Consider the following 13,780-nt stretch of genomic DNA (forward strand, 5'->3'; position numbering starts at 1 on the left):
AGACATGTAGCATTGTGAAAATTTGTAAAATTACCAAATACCTGTGGTTATGGAGGCTATGTACCCTTCAGAGATAAGAGGGTTAAATAGTTATTCTTTAAAGGTAACAGATTTTCAAGATAATACCCTAAAGTGACCTGTGTGGCATCATTGTGGTACCAAACTTTGTCTATTTTGTACTTCCAAATAAAACATAACATTTTACCTTGTAGAAATGTGTAAAGCCGGTCTTTATTTTCCTTATAAGCCACTAATTGATCAGAGAGGTGGAAAACAAAAAGCCTCAAGAATGTCAAAAATCCAATCTGTGAAAGGAAGTAACATTGTTTTCATCATCTACACCGTTGTATTTTTCTCATTCTGCTGTCTAAAAAAGTACAGCACAAAAGACATTAAGTAGGAGTTTGTTTCAATGATGTATACAACATACACTATACTTTCAACATAAGAGATATGGAAATCTGCAAAAATTAAGAACAAAAAACAAAAAAAAAATCTTGATTTCTTAAGTCTTTATACACTTCCTCACAACAAATCCTAATTAGCTTTGTTCTCAAAAATTACCTTAACAAGGTCTGTAAAATCTTAACCAGCCAATAGAGCAGCAGATTAAGATTTTAACTTTTAAAATCTGGCATGGTATAGAATCCAAGATTTTAGCACCTTGTATTAGGGAATATAGACCAGAAAGACCATTGCATTCAATGGAGCAGGGTCTCTAGGAAAGACCTAGGAATGTCTCATTGGCTGCAACAAAGAAACTTGCTTTCTAAGTGTGGATCCAGTTTTATGGAACAAATTACCAAGAGAAATGCAAGATCTAAAGGATATTATATACAGTGGGGGAAATAAGTATTTGATCCCTTGCTGATTTTGTAAGTTTGCCCACTGACAAAGACATGAGCAGCCCATAATTGAAGGGTAGGTTATTGGTAACAGTGAGAGATAGCACATCACAAATTAAATCCGGAAAATCACATTGTGGAAAGTATATGAATTTATTTGCATTCTGCAGAGGGAAATAAGTATTTGATCCCCCACCAACCAGTAAGAGATCTGGCCCCTACAGACCAGGTAGATGCTCCAAATCAACTCGTTACCTGCATGACAGACAGCTGTCGGCAATGGTCACCTGTATGAAAGACACCTGTCCACAGACTCAGTGAATCAGTCAAACCTCTACAAAATGGCCAAGAGCAAGGAGCTGTCTAAGGATGTCAGGGACAAGATCATACACCTGCACAAGGCTGGAATGGGCTACAAAACCATCAGTAAGACGCTGGGCGAGAAGGAGACAACTGTTGGTGCCATAGTAAGAAAATGGAAGAAGTACAAAATGACTGTCAATCGACAAAGATCTGGGGCTCCACGCAAAATCTCACCTCGTGGGGTATCCTTGATCATGAGGAAGGTTAGAAATCAGCCTACAACTACAAGGGGGGAACTTGTCAATGATCTCAAGGCAGCTGGGACCACTGTCACCACGAAAACCATTGGTAACACATTACGACATAACAGATTGCAATCCTGCAGTGCCCGCAAGGTCCCCCTGCTCCGGAAGGCACATGTGACGGCCCGTCTGAAGTTTGCCAGTGAACACCTGGATGATGCCGAGAGTGATTGGGAGAAGGTGCTGTGGTCAGATGAGACAAAAATTGAGCTCTTTGGCATGAACTCAACTCGCCGTGTTTGGAGGAAGAGAAATGCTGCCTATGACCCAAAGAACACCGTCCCCACTGTCAAGCATGGAGGTGGAAATGTTATGTTTTGGGGGTGTTTCTCTGCTAAGGGCACAGGACTACTTCACCGCATCAATGGGAGAATGGATGGGGCCATGTACCGTACAATTCTGAGTGACAACCTCCTTCCCTCCGCCAGGGCCTTAAAAATGGGTCGTGGCTGGGTCTTCCAGCACGACAATGACCCAAAACATACAGCCAAGGCAACAAAGGAGTGGCTCAGGAAGAAGCACATTAGGGTCATGGAGTGGCCTAGCCAGTCACCAGACCTTAATCCCATTGAAAACTTATGGAGGGAGCTGAAGCTGCGAGTTGCCAAGCGACAGCCCAGAACTCTTAATGATTTAGAGATGATCTGCAAAGAGGAGTGGACCAAAATTCCTCCTGACATGTGTGCAAAACCTCATCATTAACTACAGAAGACGTCTGACCGCTGTGCTTGCCAACAAGGGTTTTGCCACCAAGTATTAGGTCTTGTTTGCCAGAGGGATTAAATACTTATTTCCCTCTGCAGAATGCAAATAAATTCATATACTTTCCACAATGTGATTTTCCGGATTTAATTTGTGATGTGCTATCTCTCACTGTTACCAATAACCTACCCTTCAATTATGGGCTGCTCATGTCTTTGTCAGTGGGCAAACTTACAAAATCAGCAAGGGATCAAATACTTATTTCCCCCACTGTACTTTCATAAGAAATGCAAGGCTTAGTTATTCATGACAGATTTGGAGCAAGTTAGCAGATTTTACGTAGTAACATAGTAAATGACAGCAGATAAAGATCTGCATAGTTCTCAAATCATTAATGAACAATCCAAAAGTTTTATTACAACATTTTACTAGCTAAGTTCCACTTTACTATGTCTTCTCCTCTCCCACCGAGATACACAACACACAATCTGAATGTGGTATAAAATATTCATTCTTGATCATGATCCATCCTTGCCATTTTCAGGGCTCAGACAGTAAACGTCTGCCTAGCACTTGCCCTATTTCCCCAGCTTCTGAGTTTGCTATCAAAAGCCATTCCAGCCACTCTTCCCTCTATGCTGAGTGGGATTCCTTCAACTGCATTGCTGCCAGGGGGGGTAGTGCTTCAATACTGCATTTTCAATTGCAAGGAACAGGCAGGTTCCCTGGAATCATGCAGAACTTGCTCGTCTCTCATTACTAAAAATGTTCTAATGAAACACGTCCCCCACTGGCAGGACTGTGCGTGGAGGACTCCCGCTCAGCTCAGAGAGAACAGGGGCCCCAGCCTAATCTGTCTTGCTATATACAGAACAGAGACCATAGAAATCCATCCTACATAAGCTTCACTTCCCCACTGCTGGACTTGTTGTCAAAGTCCACATCAGCCCAACCAGAAATATCCTGACATACACAGGATACAGACAATAGAAGTCTGTCCAGTACTGGGCTCACTTCCTCAATGCTGGAGCAGCCAACTAAGCACCACTCCTGCCCATTACAAATGAACTTATAGCTATTGATGTGTTAAGTTTTGTTTCGATATTATCCTCTATTTATTTATTACATTTGTATCCCGCGCTTTCCCGCTTATCACAGGCTCAATGCGGCTTACATAGTAACAAGAGAATACAATCTGTAGTAACAGAATCAACAAGGAGGTATGTGACAGGACAAATGAACAAGGAGTAAATGGGATAGAAGAGGTGTGAGAGAAAGGATAGGGATAGGTAAGGAGGTGGGGTGATAAAGGAGAAGTTGGAAGAACATGGAGGATAAGAAGGTGGTAGGAGATATTTTCTGAATCATTGTTGTTAATGATTAGTTGAACCGGTAAATAGATGGATTGCTTATGTTTGCTTATGGTATGTTAAGTCATTTGGGTAAACCTGTTTGAATTGATGAGTTTTCAACAGTTTCCTAAAGGGAAGATATTCACTAATTGACCGAATGTATCTGGGTACAGCATTCCAGAGTTGGGATCCTAGGTAAGGGAAGTTAGATGCATGGTAGGTTTTGTACTTTGGTCCTTTGCAATTGGGAAGGTGCAGGTTAAGTTATGATTGTGAAGATGTTGACATGTTTCTAGTCGGAAGGTTTAATGGATTGACCATGTAACTTGGTGATACTCCATGGATGATCTTGTGGATTAGAGTGATGGCCTTAAAGTTGACTCATTCTCCAATAGGGAGCCAATGAAGTTTAATTTAAGGGATCCATTGTGGCTATTGTTGAATTCTGTAACTGTTTTTGTCTTCACCACTTTCACCAAGAGGACATTCCAGGCATCCACCACCCTCTCCATAAAAAAGTACTTCCTGATGTTACCCCTAAGTCTACCACCCCACAACCTCAATTTACGTCCTCTAGTCTTACTGCTTCTCTGTGTCAAGTATTTAAATGTCTATATCTCTCTCCTCTATCCCTTTGTTCCTCTCATATGTGTCTTGGCACAATCATGATATTTTTGTCACCTTCCTCTGGACCGCTTCAAGTCTTATGTCCTTAGCAAGATACTGCTTCCAAAACAGAGCATAATAATTTCTACAAAGGCATTAAGACCTTCCTTTTTCTGCTGGTGATTGTTCTCTTTATGCAGCCCAGCATCCTTCTGGCTATGGCTACCACCTTGTTCACATGTTTTGCAGCCTTGAGATCTTCAGACACTATCCACCCAGGCCCCTCTCCTGGTCTGTGCATATCAACTTCTTACCCACTAGCACACACAGTCCTTTGGATTTTATCCCCAAGTACATCACTCTGCACTTCTTCACATTATATTTTATTTGCCAAACATTAGATCTTCTAATATTTGTAGAATCTCTCTCATGTTTTTTTTTATTCCCTCCGGGTATCCACTCTGTTGCAAATCTCTTGTCATCTGCAAAAAGATCCACTTTTCCTTCTAACTTTTCAGCAATGTCACTCACAAAATAATTGAACATAACTGGCCCCAGTACTGATCCATTCATCACTTGGGTCCAAACTTCAGTCTGCTAAGTTCTTGACGAGGCCACTATGAGACCTTGCTGAAATCCAGATAGACAAAATCTAGCACATGTCCTCAATCCAAAGAATATAATCAGATTCATTTGGCATAATTTTCATTTGATATGTTGTCTTGATCTTCTAACCTGTTGGATTCCAGGAAGCTCACTATTTTTTCCTTCAGCAGAGACTTACTGGCCTGTAGTTTCCGACAACGTCTCCCAATGACTTCTCTGTTATTACGTTTGTGCAGGGGAATCAAATTTATTGTTCTCTAATCCCATTGAATTTTTCTCATCTCCAAGGATTTATTAAATGAATCTTTGAGAGGACCTGCCAGAACCTCTCTGAGCTCCCTCAATATCCTGGGATGGATCTCATCTAGTCCCATGACTTCGTCCACTTTTAATTTATTCAAGTTGTTCGTAAACACTTTCTTCAAGTGAATGGCGTGATATCTACTTTTATTCCCATATATACCTTTGTCAGCCAACTGAAGTTCTTCACCAGAATTTTCTTCTGTGAGCACAAAAGTATTTGTTTTGCACATCTGCTTTTTCCTCATCACTTTCCACATCGCAGTTCTCAGCAGCCTTCAGTCTCAACTTCTCCAATATACCTGAAAAAAGTTCTCACCTCTTTTTACATCACTAGCCATTTTTTCTCTCTTCGCTTCTTTGAGTTTTATCAGGTATTCTTTTGTGTTTCTCTTCTTACATTCTTCTGTACTCCTTGAATGCCGCCTCTTTTGCCTTTATTTTTTCAGTCACCTATTTGAAGAACCATATCAGTTTCCTTTTATAAACTTTCCTTACATTGCGCTCCATTGTCATTTTTATAGCTACTTTCAGCTTGGACCTCTGTCTTTCCATTTCTCTCATATCCTCCCATCATATCAGCTCTTTCTCTTGGCATTCTCTCATTTTACTAAAATTGTAATGTTTGAAATCCAGGACTTTTGAGTTTTGTGTGTCCAAAGTCCATTTTAGCTCTTACATAAAACCATACTGTATGATGATCACTACTGCCCAGGTGGGGCACCTACCCAGATGTTAGACATACTGGGGCTGATATACAGACAATTCAAAAACCGGAATAGGTAGAATATATAATCAATAAATACCTCTGTCTACCAAAATTACAAATAGTTGACAAGTCAAACAGATCAGAATTTGGCAATACAACAAAAGTGGAGAAAAAAAGACATCAGGTATAACAGACCATCTCGTTGTTAAAGGACAAGCCTTTTGTATAATGAGAGGACCGTATCAATCATGTGTCTTAAAAAAAACTCCACACTATATGTCATAAATTAATTTGCCAATTGTTTAGCTGAATACTTTGGCAACATTTGTAAAGGAGATACTCTCAGCCAATTCTAAATTCAACAAAACTTTTTCAAAAAAGAAAAAAAGAAAAAAACTTGGAAAGAGTACTTATCTGAACCGGAGAGTTATAACTTCGGCTAATCGTTCACTGTACTCCACAAATCAATGTTCAAATCCCGACAGGGAAGCCCTGTTTCGCTAAATGCAAGCTGCTTCAGGGGAATTCTTCAAAAACCATCCAAGTTTTTAGTTGTCACGCCGTCTCCTCTGGTCAATGGTTCAAAAACATGGCGGACGGTTTCTTCACTCGCACAATCCGTTTTATGCTGAGCGTCTGACGTCACTATGCTGAACTCCAATCAGAGAAACGCTCTCCATTCTAGCGCTATATTCAAACCCCCAGGCATGACTGTCTTAAGTTCGAAAATCCATCGTTGTTCTCTTTGTCGCAGGAGGCGTCTAATATCGCCTCTTCTTTCAGAAACCCTCATCTGTTCTAATACAATACATCTTAACTCTAAGAATCGATGATGAAACTGAACACAATGTGAAACCATAGGTTCATGTGTTTTCTCTGATTGAATACAATGTCTATGTTCAATTAGTCGAGTCTTTAAGGACCGAGATGTCTGTCCCACATAACATAATCCGCAAGGACATATGATAATATAGATCACATTGATTGAAGTGCAATCCGTTATGGAGTATAACTTGTATCGCTTATTGGAGATGGGGTGTAAAAATTGATTCGAACTTAACATGATATGACAAACTGAACAATGCCCACAGACTCCATGAAAACCGTCTTCAAGTCTTTCGAATCTATCATAATGCCAGACCTCTGCTGGACACAACGTATCATTTAGATTGCGATTACGTTGGTAAGCAAAAATGACTCGCAATTCTCTAAAACAAGGGTGAACTCTCAACATTCCTAAATGTTTTCTAACAATCTTAGATATTTTGTCCGTGTGTGCATTATAGCGTGTTACAAAAGTTAATGCTTCTTCCGGCTTCTGCGTTTTCGGACTAGAGTGTAGCAACCAGTCTCTATGATTGTTCCTGGCACGTTTCTTAGCTTTAGATACCAATTTTCTCGGATAGCCTCTATTGATCAGCTTTGATTCCAGCTGTGTAGATTGTAGTTGATAACTCTTAGTAGAAGAGCAAATCCTTCTATATCTAAGAAATTGGGCAAATGGAATATTCATTCTGCAGTGATGAGGATGCATACTGGCAAATTGTAAAGTGGTATTACGATCTGTGGGTTTGATGTATACTGAAGTGGCCATACATTGGTTTTCTAACGTGACCCAAATATCCAAAAAGGCAATGGCAGAAATGCTGTGTTTGGCTTCAAATTTGATTGTGTCATGGCATGAATTTAACTCTTCAACAAATCTATTCAATTGTTCTACTGTGCCATTCCAGACCATAAAAATATCGTCTATATATCTGAGCCAACACACAGCATGTTCAAATAGAGTGGACGTATAAATCCATCTAGTCTCAAAAAATTCCATAAAAAGGTTGGCAATGGTAGGAGAACAAGCAGCCCCCATGGAGACTCCTGTTTTTTGGAAAAAAAAATTTTTGTTCCAGGTAAAATAATTTTTGGTCAATGTGATACGAATTAAATCAATTATGAAATCTGTGGGTATCATCTGAGGACGAGGTCTGGAATCCATAATCCCTTGTAATACTAAGATTACTTCCTCTTGTGGTATTGATGTATATAATGCACAAACATCTAATGTAACCAATAAAATGTTCGTTTGTTCTTGTAACTGTAAAGCTTCCAAAAGAATTAAAAAATGAGAACTATCGCGTACATATGATTTTATCGAAAACATATGAGGTTGTAAGATCCTGTCTATATATTGTGCTGCTCGTTCCAATAAAGAGCCCTTCGCTGATACTATAGGTCGACCGGGTGGTTGTTCCATATTTTTATGGATTTTTGGCAATGTATAAAAAACAGGAACTTTGAAAAAACGATAGTTCAAAAATTTATATTCCTTTTCAGTAAGAAAACCTTCTTTTTTACCTCTATCGGATAAATTATGGATAAGATTTTGAACCTCCTCAGAAGGATCTTCCACCATCTCCACATATGTGTCTCCGTTGGCTAACTGACATGCAATCTTTCCAAGTTTTTTTCTTTTTTTCTTTTTTGAAAAAGTTTTGTTGAATTTAGAATTGGCTGAGAGTATCTCCTTTACAAATGTTGCCAAAGTATTCAGCTAAACAATTGGCAAATTAATTTATGACATAGTGTGGAGTTTTTTTTAAGACACATGATTGATACGGTCCTCTCATTATACAAAAGGCTTGTCCTTTAACAACGAGATGGTCTGTTATACCTGATGTCTTTTTTTCTCCACTTTTGTTGTATTGCCAAATTCTGATCTGTTTGACTTGTCAACTATTTGTAATTTTGGTAGACAGAGGTATTTATTGCTGATATACAGACCCCAGGAAGAAGCCCAGCTAACTGCCACAGTCAGCGGTCAGCCCAGATGTTCAATGCTGAGCCATCTATCCCCAAATAAACATTGCAAGATAGCTGGTTAAGTGCCACAAGTTATTTGATATATTCTTATTAGCCATCTCTGTTGATATATTCTTATTAGCCATCTCTGTTTTCACTGTTATTCATAACTGGAAAAATCATAAGCTAGTCACTCTTTCTTTTTGGTGGGCTTCTATTTGTAATGTCCTTAAATATGAAAGGATATTGGCTGAACGTAACTCATCTTTGGCGAACTTCCACAAAACATGGGATCCACTGAATGATTTTTGTTGTAACATAGTAACATAGTAGATGATGGCAGAAAAAGACCTGCACGGTCCATCCAGTCTGCCCAACAAGATAAACTCATATGTGCTACTTTTTGTGTATATCTTACCTTGATTTGTACCTGTCCTTTTCAGGGCACAGACCGTATAAGTCTGCCCAGCACTATCCCCGCCTCCCAACCACCAGTCCCGCCTCCCACCACCGGCTCTGGCACAGACCGTATAAGTCTGCCCAGCACCATCCCCTCCTCCCGCCACCAGCTCTGCCACCCAATCTCGGCTAAGCTCCTTAGGATCCATTCCTTCTGAACAGAATTCCTTTTAAGTTTATCCCACGCATGTTTGAATTCCGTTACCGTTTTCATTTCCACCACCTCCCGCGGGAGGGCATTCCAAGCATCCACAACTCTCTCCGTGAAAAAATACTTCCTGACATTTTTCTTGAGTCTGCCCCCCTTCAATCTCATTTCATGTCCTCTCGTTCTACCGCATTCGCATTTCCGGAAAAGGTTCGTTTGCGGATTAATACCTTTCAAATATTAGAATGTCTGTATCATATCACCCCTGTTTCTCCTTTCCTCCAGAGTATACATGTTCAGGTCAGCAAGTCTCTCCTCATACGTCTTGTAACGCAAATCCCATACCATTCTCGTAGCTTTTCTTTGCACCGCTTCAATTCTTTATATATTCTTAGCAAGATACGGCCTCCAAAACTGAACACAATACTCTAGGTGGGGCCTCACCAACGATTTATACAGGGGCATCAACACCCCCTTTCTTCTGCTGGTCACACCTCTCTCTATACAGCCTAACAACCTTCTAGCTACGGCCACCACCTTGTCACACTGTTTCGTCGCCTTCAAATCCTCAGATACTATCACCCCAAGATCCCTCTCCCCGTCCGTACCTATCAGACTCTCCCCACCTAATACATACGTCTCCCGTGGATTTCTATTCCCTAAGTGCATCACTTTGCATTTCTTCGCATTGAATTTTAATTGCCAAACCTTGCGTTTGTAATTTTCTCCTGCTCCTTTTTGTTTAGTTACTTATTTTTTCTTTATTTTCAGGACTGTATTCTTATTTCTTATCTCCTTTCTTCTTCTTTCTTAGTACTGAATTAACAAATGCATAATGTTAGCAGAATACGGATTTTTGTCATTAATTTAGAGACATAAGATTGTTTATGGTTATGTTCTGTTCTTGTATGTTATACTAAACTCTATAAAAATATTTGAACTTAAAAAAGGAATCATTAAACCATGTCTCTGTGAAAGCAACAATATCCGTCAGCCTCTAACATCAGGGTTTGCAGATCCTCAACTTCATTACTTAAACTACGAGTATTTGTGCTCATTGCTTTCAAGCAACATTTTACTGGCATTATTTTCTGTATAATGTTTTGCCTAGTCTCCCCTTCTACTTTCTTGATGATGGCATTAACATTATCTTCCCCATAGCCATTGCAGTTTTGCATTATATGGGGGTGACTTCTTGATCCACCTGCTTCTATTTGTCACCCCCACACACTAGCTTAAATGCCTAGTAACATATTGTCTGAATTTCTCACACAGGATCCTCCTTCCTGCCAAAGAGAGATGTAAGCTATCCTTACAGAATAGCCTTTTGTTTTTCCCATCTTCCTTAGGCTCTTCCAATTTTCCATTTATATTGTTTTATAGGGGGGGGTGTTCCTGTTTGTGAACCATTCAAAGATTTTCTTAGTAGTATATAAGATACATAAATAGCGCACACCTGTAACTAAGATGACTGAAACACTCCTAGAGGAAGAATCAAGCTTCTTCTATTGCATGAAGTGAACCTGAAGCAAAGGTCTAAATATGGCAAACACAGAGCCATCAAAAGAACTCCAGAATAAAATTATTCAAAGGTACCGGTATATACTGAGGAAAGGCTATAAGAAAATTTCAATGTGTTTGACTATCCATTGAGACACTGTCAGGTTCACCACTGTAAAGTGGAATGTGACTGACATTACCAATATGGCACTCCCTCGATCAATATATCCCTACAAAATCAGTAGCCATTGGTTAAGGAAACTGCTGAGGACAGTTAGTCTGATACAGATGTCTCTTGCAGAGATTGGAAAAAATAAATATGTACAGTTGATTTGTTAGTTGTGATTACAGTTAATGATTTTTGTAAAACTATTTTTGTACAGTTTAACTAAATTTTTGTACTCTGCTTCGAGCTGTAAAGATTAGGCAGAATAGAAATAGTCAAGTTAAAATTAACTGTTCAACAGTTTCAAAATTTTGCCATAAATACAGCCTATATCAAAAGGTGGCAAGAAGGAAGCACTGATAGATCACAGGGAGTTAGAGGATGCAAAATAGGTAGTGTCAACACCGCAAGAAATACCTTGCTAAAAGACAGTCTCTGTCTCAGGGAAGTTGCCTCCTCCTGCCTGCCACAAGCCAAGAGAAACATTGCAGACTAAGCAAGGCTGTTTCCCCCATCTGTCACCAGGAAAGGGCATCGCTGAAGCCAAGTGAGTTACTTCCCTCTCTAGCATCTACCATCAAGAGGCACTGTGACCAAGCAGAACTACTTTCCCCCATTTGCTAACATAGGAATTGCAGCTGTGCCAGGAACTCACCTCAGGAAAGAGAACTGAGCCCATCTTTCTTCACCCAATAGTGTGCAGAACAAAGGAGAAAGGAGTAAAGCTATTCGCCTTCACACCTACTTTCCCATCAAAGAAAAAAGGAGCAACCTGCCTAACTACCACTGAGGAAAGAGGAGATAGAGTACAAAAAAGTCACCTGCCCCTGCCCCATTTCCACCAAAGAAGAGATGAACCATAAGGGAAGGCTTACTAAGTTTATATCTTTCTAAAAATGGTTTCCTGATCATTGCTATAAACTCCAAGCATATAAATCAATTAAATATTTAAAAAGGCCACCAAGTGGTCAACAATAAATAGGATATAAACTTCTAAGCAAACAAGGTAAACACTAAAAATGTCAACATTCAGGCCTCAATGCAATAAGCAGTATGTTAGAACACTGTACTAAAGTAAAGCACACAGCGCTTTAATGCATGCACTAGAGACCTTTTACTCCTGATGCAGTGGCATTAAAGAATGTGCACTTACAGAAAAAAACAGCATAAACTGTTGCCAAGTAAAACATCTTCCTTTCTGTCATGAATGGATACTGGCTGACAAACTGACAGGAAGGGAGAAATTAAAGGGGGAAAAAGGCGGTTGGATACCAGCCTGCCCCTCCCACAAAAACTTACAGACACCCCATGCAAAGACCTATCCTCTATCCCAGGTAGCATGGAATATTGCTACTATTTGGGTTTATGCCAAGTGACCTGGACTGGCCACTTTTGGAAACAGGATACTGGGCTAGATGAACCATTGGTCTGACCCAGTATAGCAATTCTTCTGTTCTTACGTGATCCTCTGATGTCACCAACCAGCTCCCCTCCCCCTTTGACTGGGGTCAGGCACTGCAATTTTTCAAGAACGTAATGGGACAAGTCCATCACCACTGCACAATTTCTTGGACCAAGTAAGTAAAAGTGATCTGGGGGAAGGGGTCTTGCAACACTGGAGACTCTCTGATCCAATACCAGGATGGCTACTGGACGCAACTGAGGTTGGAGTCCTCTAGGGTGAAGTGTACTTCACTTCAGATGACCCTTTTGCTCCCGCACTGCATCTTTACTGTAGCCTTAGCTTGAGTAAAGATTCAGCTCTACGAGACAAGTTTAAAAACAACTGTGCTAAAATGTAGCACTTTTTTTTTTTAACATTGGAAGCAATTTAAAATTCAGACTTTCATTATTTTTTTGTGTGCCCACTACACAGTGATTTTAGTACTTATATATTTCCATTCTAAAAATTCTTACTGCATCAACAGTAAGATTAGCACAAGAAAATCAAGAGTAAATCACTGCACTAAAGGACAACACAGCTCACTACATTAGGACCTCAGTTATTTAATATTTCATAAAGGAATGGTGAAATTATTCTTACCTGTTCATTTCCTTTCCTTGAGTCTTGCTAGACCAGTTCAAACCAATGGGTTGTGTCCCCGTACCAACAGATGGGAGGTAGACTAATTTAAATATTCCAGTGACATCACCGATATAAGGAGTGGTGCAGCCTTAAACACTTCAGTATGCCAATGCCAAAGTCAAAATGAAATAAGACAAACAAAGAAACAAAAATCCAGGTACCCACCAAGAGAACTCTGATAGTAACCAAATTCTTCAATTTAGAAATATATAAACAGCTAGCATTATGAGGTACTGAGCGCTCAGAAGGATATCCCAGAGCTGCAGTCTTCCTAGGAAGGATACTGGACTGGTCTAGCAGGACTCACAGAAAGGAAATTAACAGATAAGAAAAGTGAAATTATTGTTACCATCTTGCTAGACCAACTGAATATACCAGGTCCGCTGAGAGGGGAGGAGCAAGGAGGACCTGCGCTAAAATGTAAGGCCCACCCAAGTACCTTTTAAAACAGCAGTTCTTCACTGGCAGCAAGCATGAGCAGCCAGCAACAGAGACACGCGGTTCTGTCAGCTGCACAGCCTTCCCTGTTGTTTTAAAAGGTAATTTTTTTCAGAAGGCACATTATTAAACTATCCTAGCCAGGGAATATTGGGGGGGGGGGGAAGGGGGATGGTGGGCCCCTTAACATTGCTTGCCCCCAGTCCTGGCTTTGTCTCTCAGCAGCCCTGGGATGTACCAAAGTTTTATCTCAGGGCAGGAAGAAGACAAGGCCTCCTCCATAACAACTCCCCTAAAGGCACTATCTGCTCAGGTCAAAACATCAATCATGTAGTGTTTAATGAAGAAAAGCAGTGATGACCACATTGCTGCCTTGCCAATATCTTCTGAAGAAACCACTCTGGCTAAGCCACTTGGGACCATGCTGAATGCACCCTAAGGCTTTAGGACCACCTTGTGGTTGGA

At 40.2% G+C, this 13,780-nt stretch overlaps 1 protein-coding gene across 1 annotated transcript in view; it reads right to left on the bottom strand.

Annotated features, from left to right (window-relative positions):
* TMEM232 (transmembrane protein 232) overlaps positions 1-13,780 on the bottom strand; it is a 303,917-nt gene that overhangs the window by 185,897 nt on the left and 104,240 nt on the right. Inside the window, 1 exon segment of the mRNA XM_030193465.1 lies at positions 206-305. Within this exon segment, the coding sequence (XP_030049325.1) occupies positions 206-305 (100 nt within the window).

Source organism: Microcaecilia unicolor, chromosome 2 (genome assembly GCF_901765095.1).
Source record: "Microcaecilia unicolor chromosome 2, aMicUni1.1, whole genome shotgun sequence".
NCBI classification, from domain to species: domain Eukaryota; kingdom Metazoa; phylum Chordata; class Amphibia; order Gymnophiona; family Siphonopidae; genus Microcaecilia; species Microcaecilia unicolor.